This window comes from Carassius carassius, chromosome 4, assembly GCF_963082965.1.
Source record: "Carassius carassius chromosome 4, fCarCar2.1, whole genome shotgun sequence".
Classification (NCBI taxonomy): Eukaryota; Metazoa; Chordata; class Actinopteri; order Cypriniformes; family Cyprinidae; genus Carassius; species Carassius carassius.
In genome coordinates, this window is record NC_081758.1 from 10872808 (window position 1) to 10890105 (window position 17298).

General features: G+C 36.0%; 1 protein-coding gene across 4 annotated transcripts in view; it reads right to left on the reverse strand.

Moving 5' to 3' along the window:
* Positions 1-122: 122 nt before the first annotated feature.
* LOC132133941 (tyrosine-protein kinase Fer-like) overlaps positions 123-17298 on the reverse strand; it is a 35171-nt gene continuing 17995 nt past the window's right edge. For all 4 annotated transcript variants that reach the window (XM_059546860.1, XM_059546853.1, XM_059546868.1 and 1 more), the window contains exons 5-19: positions 16464-16647; positions 14382-14519; positions 14094-14213; positions 13734-13856; positions 11762-11951; positions 10445-10540; positions 10156-10359; positions 9913-10035; positions 8510-8566; positions 7768-7883; positions 7542-7636; positions 7277-7400; positions 2421-2575; positions 1415-1537; positions 123-992 (exon numbers count right to left, since the gene is read on the reverse strand). In XM_059546860.1, the coding sequence (XP_059402843.1) occupies positions 856-992; positions 1415-1537; positions 2421-2575; positions 7277-7400; positions 7542-7636; positions 7768-7883; positions 8510-8566; positions 9913-10035; positions 10156-10359; positions 10445-10540; positions 11762-11951; positions 13734-13856; positions 14094-14213; positions 14382-14519; positions 16464-16647 (1985 nt within the window). In that variant the 3' untranslated portion in view covers positions 123-855. The remainder of the gene's footprint in view (positions 993-1414; positions 1538-2420; positions 2576-7276; positions 7401-7541; positions 7637-7767; positions 7884-8509; positions 8567-9912; positions 10036-10155; positions 10360-10444; positions 10541-11761; positions 11952-13733; positions 13857-14093; positions 14214-14381; positions 14520-16463; positions 16648-17298) is intronic.

Here is a 17298-nt window from a genome sequence, read left to right on the forward strand (position 1 = left end):
TGTCACTCAGTGAAAGTCTTAAGGATGGTATTTTGTGACTGACAAACATCTGGAATTTTTTTTATAATACAAAATGTCCTATTACTCCAGTAACATAAAAATGACATAAAACGGCCTGACTATAAAACTCCCCAAACCATCAGACTTTAAAAAGAGCAGTATTGTGTTAATGGGTGGACAAACAGTCCATCTTCACACATTCATCTCCATGTTGTAAAGGGATAGTTCCCTGAAAATGAAATCCTGTCATTAATTCACCCCTCATCTCGTTCCAAACCTGATTTTTTTTCTTTCCTCTGTGGAACACAAAAGATGATATTTTGAATAATGTTTCAACTGTTTTGTCCATATACTAAAAGTGAATTGAGTACAGAACAACATTGGACCCAACTAACCCTGATTAGACCAAAAACACTTTTTCAAAATGTTCTTGTGTTCAACAGAAGAAAGAAAAGATATGCAGGTTTGCATCAACATAAGGGTGAGCAAATTGTGGCAGGATTTCATTTTCGGGTAAACCACTCCCCTTTTTCACTGGTGCGTACACAGGTATACTCAATGGCATACTGAATGCACATAATACATCTTACGTTGTTGTCTGTCATAGCTTAACTCTTTCCAAAAAAAAAAAAGGGAAAATCTGCGTAATTTTGACATCAGAGAAAAGCTGAGACCTCTCTCCATGCTAATGGCTCAAAACAGCTGGTGCATAGGCAGTTCACACAGTGATTATGTGACGGAGTACTCTTTTAGTTCAATAATAGCATGTAATTTGGAGGGTGAAACATTCAGTGTGTTTCTCTCTGCAGATTAGGGATCACCTGGATGGCCTTCCAGCCATTTCCTCATTAAAGGCTATTTTTTCTTGACAGCGGCCAGTTCTTTCTGAATGTCGACAAATTTGGGTCGATTCTCAGGCTTGTAATCCCAACATCTCTGCATGATCCTGTACACCTCATCTGGACACTTCTGCGGGCAGGACATTCTGTAGCCTACACACACAAACGGTTGATTATAAATCCATAATTGACAGTGGATATGTTGATAAGATTATTAAAGTTGCTAACAGAGATTGCAGGTTATGTTCAGAACACAGTAATAGGGCGCTGTTAAGTACGTACTGTGCAGTGCCTACTCGAAAGCAAAGCATTATGTGAAACACCTCAAGCATGAGAAACATTATAAACTCCAGTTATTCAGTGTCCAGTTATTTCAGAACTAAAAACAGTTGTTGCATTTTGTATTTAACTTGATTTCATTAATAATAGTGAATTTAGTATACATTCATTAATTGAAATATCATTGAATTCATAAAATAATGTAATAAAATAGAATAAAATAATAATCAAATGCAATCATTCAATGAAATCATTTAAATATTACATCGATCCAAGAAGTGGAGTTTGTTCTGTACCTTTTTCGACCTGTTCTCGAGCCTGCTGGTTGGTCATGCCGGGGTAAGGACACACTCCGAGACTGAAGGTTTCCCACAGGAGGATCCCATAACTCCACACGTCACTCTCCGAGCTGTATCTCCCTGGGATTTAAACAACAGGTCCAACATGAAAACTGACTGCTCAGAGGTAGAACACAAATCAAGTACTTGAGTAAGTGCTACATTTTAATGTACTTGAGTGTAAGACAAACTTCTATTCAACTTCAATTACAACAATCAATTCAAAAATCAGCTTTAGTAGCCTACTTTTAATGCCACACTCAAGCTCCCAGGATCTCGGCACATTTAGAGTCCGACGTGAAGATTTTTGACTCAAGAACATCTACGATCAGATCTGTTTAATTTGCGAAGAACCATTCATTGTGATTTCTGTTTCAATTGAAGAATAATGTTTCAACAGGCTCATTATAAAAAAGATTCAGCTCATTTACAAATTGGAAATGACTATAGCATCTTTACTGCAGTGCAGTAAAAAGTATAAGCTTTGAAGTGTAGTGAAGTGAATGTTTCCCAAAATAAAAACAGTTTAAAATGAAAATTGTGGAATCAATTATTAACCCTAGAGTTGTTCCAAACCTGTAAACGTGTCTTTCTTCTACTGAACATAGAAGATTATTTGAAGAATGCTGGTACCCACTGACTTCTATAGTGTTTTTTCTATACTGTAGAAGTCAAAGGCGACCAGCAGCTCTTTGGTTACCCACATTCTTTTAAAATATCTTCTTTTATGTTCAACCAAAGAAAGAAACTTTAACAGGTTTTGAACAACTCCAGGGTTAACATCTGATGAGAAAACTTTCGTTTATGGGTGAACATATAAGGACTGTAACAAAATAACATGTAGTTTTCAAATAAGCCTATAGGACCTGATTAGCTGGATCAGGGGTGTTTAATTAGGGTTGAAGCTGAACTCTGCTGGGGTGCCTGAGTTTGACAGCAGCACAGACATCATGAGTGCTTTTACCATAGTTCAGTGCTTCTGGTGCAGTCCACTTGATAGGGATCTGTTTCAGTCCTGATGAGGAGTAGATGCCATTGTCCTCCTGGCGGGACATCCCAAAATCGCTGATCTTCAGCACATTGTTCTCTCCCACGAGGCAGTTGCGAGCAGCCAGATCTCTGCAATGTTTTGAGAAACACTGTAATATCACCTTATAAACAATGCAACACGTGCACCCCTCAGCTCAAGATCATGACTGTGATTGGACAAGTCACAAATCATCTATTGGAAAATTGGTCCAAACTGGTTTCAAATCAGAAGGCGAGAAAACTGCCAACAGAATGATTGTCAGGGGCTGGAGCAAACAGTCTAGACCCACAATTACAACTATGAACACCCCCAGTTTGGAGAAAGACCCCAGTGAGAGCTGCAAAAGCCAACACAGGATCATCAGCCTACTGCTGTCAACAATATCCAAGTCTTCTCATGTTTGACTGTTCTACAAAACTTCAGAGTAAAAGAGGATCTTTGTAGCCGTGTACTTTTTGGGACTGGATCAGTTTTGATCCTGTTGACATATGGTAACATCGCAAATGAGATTTTGGACAGGCCATGACCAAGTGTAAAAGCTGATTTAAAGGGTTCCTTCCCTTAAACTGATTTTTTTTTTCATCTATTCACCATCATGCCATCCTAGTATAAGATGATCTTCTTTCAGATTTACATTTTTATAATATATTGTATAAAGCAAGTGGACAGTAACCAAAAAGTTGATGCTTCAAAAACCACACAAAGCATTCTTGAGAGTAATCCATATGACCCTAGTGCAGGGGTCGGCAACCTACGGCAGAGGGATAATCGCTGGCACACGAGCAATAGGGAAAACTCCATACTGACGTACACAACTTCTCATAGTCACACAGCCTGTTAGGAGCTAGAAATACTATTAAAGTGTGAGAATTAACTTGCGCTAGTGGTTAACCAGAAAAAAAAAAAATAGCACTTCATGCCGAAAAGGTTGCCGACCCCTGATTTAGGCTAAGCATCAACATTCACAAACCACTGTCCGCTGTTATTTTTAACAGAAAAGAATGCTACAAGCTCATAATCATAACTTTATAAGTTGGAAATAGGAAGTTTCCGATAGACCGTGAAGACAGTAGAGAAGCGCTTGCTCAGCGCAGTGGAGTGCATTGTTTTGATAACTTTGTGGTTTATTATTTTGAGTCATATGGGATGCGGTAACACACGGCCCTCTCACAATATATTGCTTTACACATCTATCACGTTTCCCACTCAGAAATATTCACTCAATCATGCAGCACGTATCAAAAGATCTGACAAATAGCTTGTTTTATATTTAATTTAATTACATTGATGATATAAAAGTTGAGATTTAGGCTACAATACATATTTTAACTGCTACTATGTAAAAGGAACACTGCTGTAAAAAGCACCTTCTTTGTTTAAAGTGTTTGCAACCCAAATGTTATTACACTTTTGGTCATACAGCAGTACTTTTAAATGAAAAAAGTGCACAGTACACTACTTTTGAATGCATTATTAGTTGTGTGCATAACAATGCAATTAATTGTGATTAATTTCAGACAATAATGTGATTAAAAAAATTTATCGTCGCCCAGCACTAATTTATTTATAACATTTATGATGTTGTATTTATTTTATTACAACATTCACCAGGGCCAGCTATGGCCTTGCTCAAGAGTACCTTCCTCTTTCTTTATCTAAACAACTCAGCCACCCCAGTATAACATCAGGACCTTGCGGCCCCCTCCTTCACCATTTCTCTTGCTTCTTTCTGGTGGGGATTTTTAAACTGTGAAATGGGCTTTGGTGTATTTTGCTGTTTGAAGCCAGAGCCGGCTGGCTGAATTCACGTTGGTCACAATTGAGTCTCAGCTCAGAAATGAGCTCTGGGCACTTTCACTGCCAAAGCTCTATCAGTACTCCGCTAAAATCCATTTACTATCAGACATGATCATGTTAGGGGGGGCGGCGGTGGTTTGAGCACCTTTCTGTCAGATCGCCCCTCTCTTCTCTGCTCCCCCCTACTGTCTTTCCCCATCTCATGTCAGCAAAGCAATTTTTGGGATGTGACAACCTAATATGGTTGTGTAGTTGAGGATGTCTGCTCAGCACAAATGTCAGAGAGAGGCACAGCGGCGGCTGTAGACTAGACTCTTAAAATCACTGGCTGGGGATGGAAGAGTTTATATACACCGTAAAACAAAATCTGTGACACTTACGGTAAAATACTGGCAGCTGTGGTTGCCAGAACTTCGCCGTAAAAAAATATGGTAGCAACATTTTTGGTTTTACAGGCTTAAATTCACATATGAAATACCATATTTCATTAACTGATGTAATAATAATAATAATAATAAACCAACATATTGAAGCACTAATATCTGTTTTGTACCATTGTAATGCACTGATAACCACCAAAAACTGGTGGTGATGAGAAAGTCACATGATGAACCAAAGCTCATCACAAACAGCTTTTCTACGAGACGAGGAGGGCAATACATATATATATATAGAAGGTGCACGGTGTCACACAAACACTAAACCCCATCATGGTGACACACATGATACTGAAATAATGCAACAACATTAATTTAACAACATTAGATGCAAGACAAAACCTTAATGTACACAACTGATAAAAAACTAAGAAGAAAGTTATTTCAACAACAAAAAAACCCCCATAAATTTACATTTTTTACTGTAAATTATACGATGAAGTTTTCTTTCACACTTTCAAAAAACATTTCTAACAGTATTTTACTGTAAAATTACATTAGATGTAATTACATTTATTCACCATATATAGTATGGAAACTTACTGCTAACCATTTAGCAGGTTTTTACTGTAGCATTTTTACAGTCTTTTACTGTTAAAATCACAATCTTTTTTTACAGTGTAGAATCATTTTCCTTATATGAGAGAGACGTTGAGAATATTATGATCGACTTTTGTAGATTCGAGAAGGATTAAACTTTATTTTAAGGTCCAGTTCTCACTGTTAACAAACCATTAACTATGACTTTTGCCTCAATAAACTATTAATTTGTTGCTTATTAATCGTTAGAAAGATGTTATTAGTTAAGTTGTTAAATTTAGGTATCAGGTAGGATTAGAGATGTAGAATATGTTCATGTAGAATAAATGCTTTATAAAAACTAATAAACAGCCAATATGTTAATAACAGGCATAGTCACTAACAGTGAGAATTGGTCCCTACACTAAAGTGTTACCGAAAAAAGTAGAAAAGTGCATATTGCTTTTAAGATCTGAATTCTAAATGTTGTGAAATGAAAACTGTTTTTTTTCTACCCAGCCTGCTGCATTTACTTGATTTATATAGTAAAAACATTGATCATTTCTTTTTAAAATGTCATTTAGTGCTGTAATGGCAAAGCTGAATTTTCAGTAGCCATTACTCCAGTCTTTTAATGTAATTTAATATGCCATTTGGCGCTCAAGAGCAAGTCCTTATTATTATCACAGTTGTGCTGCTTAATATTTTGTGGAAAATCATGATTTGATCAGTTTAACATTTTATTAATGATTAAAATATCAAATTATTGATACAGGACCATCCACTCTGATGAAAGCCCCCCCCCCCCAGTTTATTATCAAATAGAATATTTGTTAAATAATTGTTTAATCTATTTTAACACAATTAGAGAACTATTATAACACCTCAAATAACTAAAATAAATCAAATTTATTTTTGCATAATTCTTTATGAGTTTGATTGACAGCATTGTTAGCCAATTGTTGTTAAGGTTGTTAATTGTTATTATTTGAGCGTCTTTACCAACTCAGTTGGACTATAATTTGCAGCTGTGTTATAAAATGTTAGAAAAACAGCAGCAATGCATAACTCTCTAAAAAGAAAAAAAAAACTTTTAGAAACTCTGGTGATTAACTGCACCTGTTTCCTAATTTGTAGGGCTATTAATTAAAATAACGGGAAAAAAAATCACAAACATATTAAGCCTATTATTAAGTTACTTTTATTATTAAATTAATATTACAGTAAAATATACCCCGCAAAAATTTCATAGTGCATCACTGCATAACAGACGCGCTGCAAGGATAATAAATATTAGGCTAGCTCAGGGGTCGGCAACCTTTTTGGCATGACGTGCCATTTTTCTTTTTCTGGTTAACCACTGTGCCAACACCTAAAAGTTATTCCGTCGAGAGCAGTGAGTTATTTTCTGTATTGGAGGTGCATTACAAATAAAGTTTTGAGAAGGGAAAATCAGCTTGAACTAATGGTTCATAGGGTTAAATAGAACCTGTGTTAACAGTGCTGTGTTAAAGCGTTATTATTGCTTAATCATGAACAGGCCTAAACTCAACACAGGAAACATTTCCTTCATACAAACTGCTGTCTGACATGCATTTTTTGCTGCATTTTGATTGAAAGGAAATAATCAGCCCTGATCATCAGCTGCCGACAGTGCAGATAACTGATTTTATCGGCCAAAACCGATTTTATTGGCTGATACATCAGAACATCACTATTTATATTATAGTAATTTTTCGCTGTAATGCAATAAAATGTACACAAATATTGGGTAAAATGGTCCATTTAAATTTAGACTACAAGACAACATAAAACACTACATCAAGATAGATTACAGTAAAGAGAAACAGGAGGAAATCCTGGCTAATGTTCATGAAAAATAATGCCACAAAAATGTTGTACAACAGGCTGTTAAGATAATACAAAATATTTTATTTAATATTATTTATAATCCTTTTCTTTTGATTTTAATCGGACACATTTTTGCTATGAAAGGTTGTATCACTACTACATCAGAACCATTTCAGTGTTTCTTACCTGTGTATACAGTTCTTCAGCTCCAGGTATGCCATTCCAGCAGCAGCGTCTAAAGCGAACTTGACCAGTTGCTTTGTCTTGAGGTCCTCTTTTTTCTTTCTTAAAAATGATAAAAAGTCCCCGCCTGTTGAAAAAGGCAAAATAAATGAGCTACAAATATGCAATAAATCAAAAGAGACACCAACATCCCTAACAAGTTTATGACACTTGTAATAAGGAAGGGTTTCTGTGGCTAATGGCTGAAGCAAAGATGCAGTTTACTGACCTGGCACGAGCTCCATCACTATGTAAATGGGCTGCCGTTGGGTACAGACGCCTATTAACTTCACAATGTTGGGGTGATCATACTGCTTCAGGATCCTAGAAGTGGAGAAAGCATTAATGAATATGGACATGACCACATTATTTCATCATTTATCCATATTTGAATGAGATGATGTTTGAGGAATGAGATAAAGTCGTAAAGCATACAACGGTGAAAGTGGGTTCACCTGGCTTCTGAGAGGAACTTTATCTTCAGGTCTTGTGGAAGATCTTCCTTACAAGTTTTCACGGCCACCAGTGTTTTATCTCGCAGTGTTCCTCTAAAAACCTCACCAAAATTTCCCTAAAACATTTGGCCAAAAGCATTGTATTATTTTAAATATAAAATAAAAATTTTGTACTTACACAAGGTCCCCCCACAATATTTTTTTAATTGACCATGCAAATAATGCCCTATGATAAATGAATATGATATTTATTAAAACTATACATTACTGTTCAAATGTTTGGGGTTGGTGAGATTTTGTTTTGTTTTGTTTTTAAAAGTCTCTTATGCTCACCAAGTCTCCATTTATTTTATCAAAACAATAATATCACAACAAATAGAGGTTTTCTATTTCAATTCAATACAAAATGTAACATGTATTGACAATGCATTTTCAAATTAAGAAATAATTTTAATATGGTGATTTACTGCTGAAGAAACACTTCTTATTGTCAAGGTTGAAACCTGTTGTGTGATTTAATATTTTTGTGGAAACCTTTTTTTAGGATTCTTTGATGAATATAATGTTTAGAAGAACAGAGTTTATAGGAACTTTTATATTTGAATGTTATTAATGTCTTCGTGTCATTGTTTATACTTTTGATCAATTTTAAGCATCCTTGCTGAATAAAAGTGTTAATTTCTTTAAAAAAATTGATTATTATAAACATTTCTTAACACAAGCACAATGGATATGGACTTACTTTTCCAAGGAGCTCTCCAAGAGTGACGTCCTCATGATTGAGAATCCATTTCTTATCCTGAGCGAACAAAGAAAAACAGCAAATGATCTTCCTGCCACTTGTTCATTAATGAACTAATGACTCGTGCAGACACACACAGAAGAGAGAGGCTGAGCGTCCTGTGGGTCAGTCACTGTGCAACTGCTCTGATGACTGATAATGATGCAATTATCACCTCATTCTACAAAAGTATTCTGGCTTATCTTCTGAAGATCTCTAAAAACCTCTTTTTTTATTGTGAAAACCCTACATTTACATTAATTTATTAACAATTTTATTTAGAAATTATTACACTATAATGATAACAGCAATACACAAAGACGTATGTTCACACAGTCCATTTAGCAAATAATACATAATTTCATTTCTATAGGCGCAGTAGGTCAATTTTCCAGAATATTCCTTAAAAGCCACAAAACCACTTTTACTTTTAAACAGTTATTTGTTTTTTATCGTTAAGAATATTATTCTTTATGTTTAGCTGAACATTGACCCAAGCTGCTTTTACTGACACAAATAGTGAATGTAGTGTTGTAGGCTACGTTTGAGGAATCAGAGAGGTTCAGACAATTAAAATACACACACACACATAAGAAAAATCCTTTTCTAAAATCTGCAGAAACAGTGGAAACCCTGATTTTTACAGACTTTTTCCTGGATACTCTGAATAGTGAGTTAAACAGAACACTCTTGTAACTTATAAATGTCACTTTTAATTTATTTGCATGCATCATTGCTCAATAAAAATGTATTTTAATAAAGAAAAAAACTTACTAAAACAAAACCTTTGAACAGTAGTGCACATGGTTTGAATTTTATGTCAATTAAACGTAATTTCTACACAGTCTGAACGTATCCCAGCATTCACAGCGGTCTGATAGTGTTTCTTGCAGCCCTCTATTATGATGTCAGTAAAATTGTTCGGATGAGGTGTTTTAACACCTGTCATCAAAAACCCATGAGAGGAACAGCATGGCGGGTAATCATCCCACCTGACGGATGCACACATAGACACAACACTTCCTGGGGGGAATCCTGCCAGTGTGGCCCGCCATCAAGAAAGGAGTTCAAACTGATATTTTCTAAACCATTACAACCTTTTTCCAAAGCAACTGAGAAATCAACACACACATATCACAATCACAGGACAGGTTGATTTGAGAAAAATGCAACATCAATTTAATGTTCAATGTTGCTGCCCATGTTAGCAAAAAAGAGCAATGTAGCCTCCGAATTTCTGTGAATAAGAAATTTTATGGCTGCATATTGGAAATACAGTGATAGCGCTAGAAGTGAATACATATCAAATGACTGTACTGAGAGTAGAACAGCTTGTTAAAATGAAAAGAGAGACAATGTTTCACCTTTATGACAGGGTTGAGGAGCACGACCCCAGATTTCTTGGTGATGACTTGTTTACTTGTGTAATGGTGCTCTATGAGCTGTGGGATGGTGGGGTAGCCAGTGCCTTCAAATCTGTACTGGTTCTGCAGACAGAAAGAGGCCAATGAAAGCAGACATATATATATATTTTTTGTTGTTGTTGGGATGAATAGTGACATTGTTTTGTGTGAGTGTGGTGCACACCTTTCTGATCATGTACTCACATCAGCAAACTGAATGATGAAATGTCTGCGCTGTCCATCTGAGAATACAGACAGCACATATTCTCCAGGTTTGCCGTGGCTCTCGCGCACCAGGAAGTCTCCCTGCTGCTTCAGCAGCTCCTGGGCCTCTGTCCTGGGAATGGCGCCGTGATACCACTCTTGCTCGCCCAATGGTTTTTCACTAGTGGGTATCACATCAAAAAACTGGAGAGGAACAAACACCATGAGGTCAAGGCAGAAATAAGGAGGTGTTGATGGAAAAAGCAAGAGACTCGAGTCTGAAACTTACTGATGAAGTGCCCAGTACAGACTTTGGTGTGCGGATGATTCCAGCGATGGAGTGTCTGAGGGTTTCAAACTTTGATACCTTGTCTTTGCTTTTATCCTGAAATATAATATATGCTTCAATCACAAAGTTTTGTGGCACATTCATTAAGCACAAAGAGGAGAAAACTAAAATTAATAAAACAGTAAATCAAATTATTATAGCAGAAATCCAAAACGTTTTTCTAGATAAGGTACAATGATAATGCCATATCTTTTACACATATACCATAGCAATGCAATATTTTGGGATATTGTACCATAGCAAAACCATAGCAATATGGCACAGCCAAAGGACTGTTTTATAAGAGAAAAATCATACATTTAGTATTCAAGTATATTATTATAATATTATTATTATTTACAAAAAAAAAGCAGTAAAAAAAAGAAACTGAGAACATACTGCCCTCTTCAGTCAACTTCAACACAAGCATCATGTCAAATCACAATAACCTTCATATTTCACAAAAACTGCACATATATCATGGAATGAAGTCATAGGATATATATTAATATTGTGCTGGGATGCAGTTTAATAAGTTAAAGAATTTGATATTTTAATTAGGAAAAAAATGTTTTATTATCCATTACAAAAATGACTTCATCTTCAGCAAGCTACTTTTTCTTTCTTTCTTTCAGATAGGAATACGTCCTATCTGATATTTTGCCCTGGTGATGTTGAGAGTGGGACTCCGTGAACAGTTTGGGACAACAAAAGGGGTGCTTGGTTTCAGTAAGTGTGAGAACATCTATGCTAGCAGTATCATTTATCGGCTAGCTGTACACCTGCAGCTGAGCTGTGGTTTGCCTAATCTCTGTTAAGATACTCAAATACAGGGACATTTCCCCAACAACTTTTGCTAGGGATGTACTTAAATTTTTTGTACTTACTGGTACTGATTACAGATACCTGTATTGTCCTTGTGTTTAAAAAAATATCAAAATAATAATCTCATGAGTTGGCAACATTCGTTTAGGGAATAGATATTCTGTTATTTTCATTGATATCGGTTATGATACCGATATTGCTAATGTTTGCCATGGCCAATTTTGTCCTGAGCAATTTATGAAAGCCTGAAGCAAAAAGCTTACCAGTCATTATATCGCAACTAATGTAACTAATGAAATTACAAGTCAAAAACCCACCGGAAATAGTCCACCATCTGGTCACTTTTGGCATACTTTTTTCAATGTGCTATGATTTGGGCCACAAAAATTATAATCTCTGTACTGTTTAAAAAAAGATAGTTTGTGAATTGGGACGCAGCTCCAAGTGCCTTACCATTGAGTTGACAGAGCGGGCATCCTCTTCGTAGTTGACGACAGGAGGTGGTTCTTTGCCCTCATTCTCTTGCATCTTCTGTTCTAGTAGTTCTCTCTGTGCCATTTTATTGGCCTCTGAACAGCGCAGCTGCTGGACCGTCTGTCTCAACTCCTCCAGAGCCTGCTTCTGACTGAGTAACATCACCACGCTGAAAAGAGAGAGAGTTCAATCCACAACGAATGCTTCCTGTTAATTCCTTTTTAAGGATTTTTTTTAATGTTATGTCAGAGGCAGAAGCACTGTCAAGGTTATTTCTGTAATCAATTCTACTCTAAACTGAAATGCAACAAAAATATAGCAAAATGTCTTTAAAAAAATGCATGCAACTTATTAGTTAATTTTTATCCATTTTAAAGGGGTCATATTATGCTGCTACAAAGAACATTATTTGGTGTATTTGGTGTAAGAAAAGGTGTTTATGTGATTTAAGGTAAAAAAAAACATTTTCCACATACTGTACATTATTGTTTCTTTTCCATGCCCCGCCTTCTGAAACGCGAAAGTTTTTACAAGGCTCATCGGTCTGAAAAGTGAGGTGTGCTGTGATTGGCCAGATATCCAGTGCGTTGTGATTGGCCAAATACCTCAAGTGTGTGACGGAAATGTTACGTCCTTAACATTTGAGTGACGAGGCCAGAGTGACGAGACATAAACATAAAACCCATAATAAACGTGATATAAACAAGATTTCTAGTCATGTCCTCTTTTGGAAGGCCAAAGAAAGTAGTTTCGTCACACACCGCAGCCTTGAGTGAGCGGAGGTGGGCGGATTCTTCGATGAAGGAGCGTCCGTTGGGTTTGCAGCAGCCACATGTGACGACCCCGGGCTGGACTCCACTTCACCCAAGGTGAAGGCCGATCTGGTGATCCACAGTGCAAAGTTGTTGTATTTTCTCAGTGACCAGCACAGATCAGCTCCAGGCATGATGAAGCAGATATCGTCCTCTTTTGTAAAGGCCAAACAAAGTAGTTTTGCTTTCACAGGGAAACACACAGTGTCTATACGACATGGTGGTGGCGGCAACAACAATACTACAATGAGGATAAAAGGTAAACCTTATATCTTTGCGTGAACATCTGGGCGACGTTATCCAAATCTTCCCACATAATGACATAGATATGTGGGGCCGTGTTAGAAAGAGTCGTTTTAGCGAGGTGTGGACGAGTGTTAAATTTTATAAAGAATATCTCTTTGGATTTGAGACTTTAGTCTTTGCAACTTTACAGATCTTCTTTATGCACCAAGAGCTTGTAACACTCCAAAGAGAAAGGAAAAACTTTAAAATCGCATCATATGACCCATTTAACATTTAATTTGAAAAGGCCTGTTTCACACTGCACACATAATTACAACACAATGTCATGAATTTCAATTTTCAACCCGAGTTCAATTTGCTTTGCACAGCCAGAACTTGCGGATTAATATAATATAATACAATATAATACATGGGGTGAAACAAGCCAAACCATTTGATTCTGATTTCTAAAAGGAGAGAAAACCATCCTAGAACCTTAACAAATATGAAATTTCATCCACAACCAAGAAACATCAGTACAAATGTGGATAAAAAAGCACATACATAAGATATGTATCTTACTTATGTATGATAAAGTCCACAAAGGGCGGGAAAATTTAAAAATGATTGCATAAATCAGCACTGAGTTCAGTTGGCTAAACTGGCATGGGGAAGTTCAGGTGTAGAGCTGAGCAGCACTAACACTCATTTGCACAGGTGATTGTATCAGCATCTCTTGTACTGGATTAATACCCAGCAGACCTTAAATAATGTGCTAAAGATGGACAAATCCTCATCATCTATCCAGCACAACAGCACAGTTCACTGAGCTCCATCAGCCTGAGCCCTTTTTATCTGTGCTGAGGTATTTATAGGCATACTGTGTAGAGGCTAAAGGAGGTTCATTCTCTTACTCTGATTTCTTCTCATATGCTTTGGTAGATTCCTCTATTTTGTTCTCCAGGTCCAGCATGAGGTCCTCTTTGCTGTGGAGACTCTGCTGGGTTTGAACCAGATCCTCTGAGGTGGTCTTCAGCCTGAGATCAGTCAAACACACATCTTCAGTACTTTATCTGCCCAATCAATTCTACCACTTACAACTGGTGGCATTAAAATAGCTGTGCTTACTGAATATCGAGACTGCGGAAAAAAGACTAAAACTCACTACTGTTCAACTAACGTTAATATCACCAAACATAAGGACTGAAGCATTTATGCAAATCTTCCATATATACAGCTAAGATGTGATGGTGACTGAGAAACGAGCAACTCACATTGCTTGCAAATTGTCCGCTGTCAAATTATTCCACAGAATCTCATTTGCTTGAAGATTCTCCGTTTCTTCTAATAGCGTTGCGTCAAATTCTACATTTGGTTCTTTGGCTTCTGGCAATCTGTATGAACAGAAATGGAAAAGATCTCAGAGATAATAATTTTTTTTTTTAATAAAAAATATACTGTCCATTTACATTATTATTTAAAAAAATAAAAAAACATAATTTTTTTCTTATTTACACATGCGCATTATAATCGATAAGCATTTTTTTCCACAAGTGTCTTACTTATAAATTTCGATGAAGTTGTCATACTCTGACAGCGGATCGATTTGGTCAATGGAAGTATGTATTTCTTTGTGGACCTTCACTATTTCATCTGTTAACAGGCTGGTGATTTCACTGTACTCCTCAAGAATCCCCTTACTAGAGTAAAAAAAAAAAGAAAGAAAAAAGATGAAAGTGAAAATCATTGTTTGAATCCATTTATCAATGTACCATGTCATCGACAGGAGTTAACATTTGTGGTGCTTATTGAGTTTATACTTAAGGGAAGAGTTCGGAACAAACCTATTACTTTATTGATTAGTAAAACTAAAAATCTATGATTGATAAATTTTCTGATCAGTGGTTTTGAATATATAACTTTCCCCTGACTTTATTTCCAGCACTGACGAGATGTCTGCATGGTTGTTTGACCCACTCTGAATGGTCATACATAAATTAATCCCAGGAGGCTCTTAGCAAATGTTTCCTTTGTGTGGATTAATCTCCCCATCAGATTACAGCAAACTCTGTGATTAAAAAACATCTTAAGAAAAGAAAAAACCCCAAATAGACTTTTGTTGTCTGCTAATCCTCTGACAGCTATGAGACTTTGGACTGGGGCTACATCACGCTGTAAGGTCTTTAGTGCAGCTGCGCTGGTTGTGCAAGGTCTACAAGAAAAGATTTAAATACACGTGGCGATCCAAACAGTTCACAACACCCGGACACAGTACAATGTGAGGACTACACTGCCCTCCACAGTTCAAGAGGAAGCTGCATCCTCATGTCAATGCTGAAAAGGTTCTTACATTTAAAAAAATCTAAACTTTTATGATTTTCGAATCATATAAACCGATATATGGCATCCCGATTGACCCTCATGACTCATTGTTATATTGCTTGAGCATCCAAATCCAAATGCTTGACCATCCAAATCAACATATTAAACTGAATGGTCTAAACATGTAACACTAAGAACTGGATTAAAGGCTACTGAAAATTCAGCTTCACCATCACATGAATAAATCACATTTTACGATTTATTCAAGTAGAAAACAGTTGTTTTAATTTGTAATAATAATGTTTATTTAATAATGTATTTTTTATATACTTCTTGAACATAAAAGATTCATTCAAAAGTCTAACCAAACCCAAAAATTTGGAACGGTGGTAGTTATATTAGGGTTGCACTGGGATGCACTTATATGAAGATTTTGGCCGATACCGATAACCGATCTTTTATTTTTTTTTTTTTTTATTTTTTTTTTTGAAAGCCGATAACTGATATGTTGGCCGATAAATCTATATCCAAATTTTACATTTACATTTACATTTAAAAAATTGTTGAACTCTCCCATTATCAAATTTCATCATAAAAAAGTCTTACAAATAAATAAATAAATAATGCAAACAAGTTGTCTCAGGTCAAGTGTTTTTGAAGGATATAATGCATTATTTATCTGCTTTAAGATATCGGCCAAATATTCTTATCAGACCGATACCGGTTACAGAAATAAATTAGCATTTATCGGGAGATGCCGATATGGTGGAGGATATATCTTGCATCCCTAGTGTTTACATTTATTGGGACCCTGAAGGGGAAATTCTAGACTATTTTTAACATTATAACTGTGTGTTTTGTCTAAATTTATTACAAAAATAACTAACTTAAACTACACATTGCCATAATATGAACAATGGATCAGTAATTATACCTATTTAAGTTTCACAAACCTTAACTAGACAACATTTTCTTCAGTTCTAGAAAGACATGACAAAATTTAAGTTCCTTCCTACACTTAGAAAATTAGTTGTACCTCAATATGACCATTTAGACAATGTCACAATTCAGTAACAATGTAGGTTTATCTTATTTTTACTTTTGAACCGTCTTCTGGTACTTAAGATTCCTTTGTTTTTGATGGACAGGTTGAAATGATTATCTATTGTAACAGACATGTGGCATGTGCTCTAGACATCAAAATGTATACATACATTTAACCTTTTGGCAGAAGCTTTTATGTAAAGCAACTTACATTATATTTGAGCTACAGGAATGCTTAATAGTGGGAAAAACCCAGAAGTGTAATCTGGTCCACTCACAGTGCATTGATCATCTCCTCCTGCATCTTCTGCAGGGAGTCCAGCAGCAGAGGCAGTGCAGTCTCATGATAGTGCTCCTGATGTAGCTGTGCACTTTTCACTGCTAGCACATACTGGTTGTGCAGGTTATGTAACTTCATGGTAGCTTTGTCATAACGCTCACGGGCTTTCTCAGTCTCTTTGCCTGACAGGGAGACAGAAGGGGTTGAGCCGGTTAGATGAGGGGTTATAGCAGTGAACTTGTAGCAGCCTTTGAGAAATGCAGCTTTGTTACACTAGTAGTTGTAAACCGTGGTCAACCAATATTGTTTTTTTTTTTGAACCCCTGAACCAGAGGGAGCACTAGGACTTCGCACTTCCGATTTGACAAAATAAATTATTTAAAATAAGAAAAAAAAAGCAGCATTAAAATAAGCTAAAACCAAAATCAAGATGTTAACTGACATTATATTTCTTATTTCATTTTTTCCCTCAACAACTATCACTTTTACTTAGGAACCAATCCTACTGTCTTGAAAAACCTAGAGATATGAGGGAGTAAATAAATAAATATAAAATAAATAAAATCCTAAAAAGCTATATTTTATTGATAGTAATTACTATTTAGTGAAATAAAAAAATTTAAAAGCATAATGTGTGTAAAAGTGTAAGCCCTGAATAACATTCAGTTAGTGAATCTTCTGGAATTCTAGCATTTATGTGAATGATTTATAATTATTTTACAGTTATTTTAATATATTGGCTGGAGTCAAAAAAGACAGTACTCCACAAAAAAAGCATTTACTTTTACGGTTGCAGAGCTGCTCAACACAGATGGCTGATGTAAGGGATGATT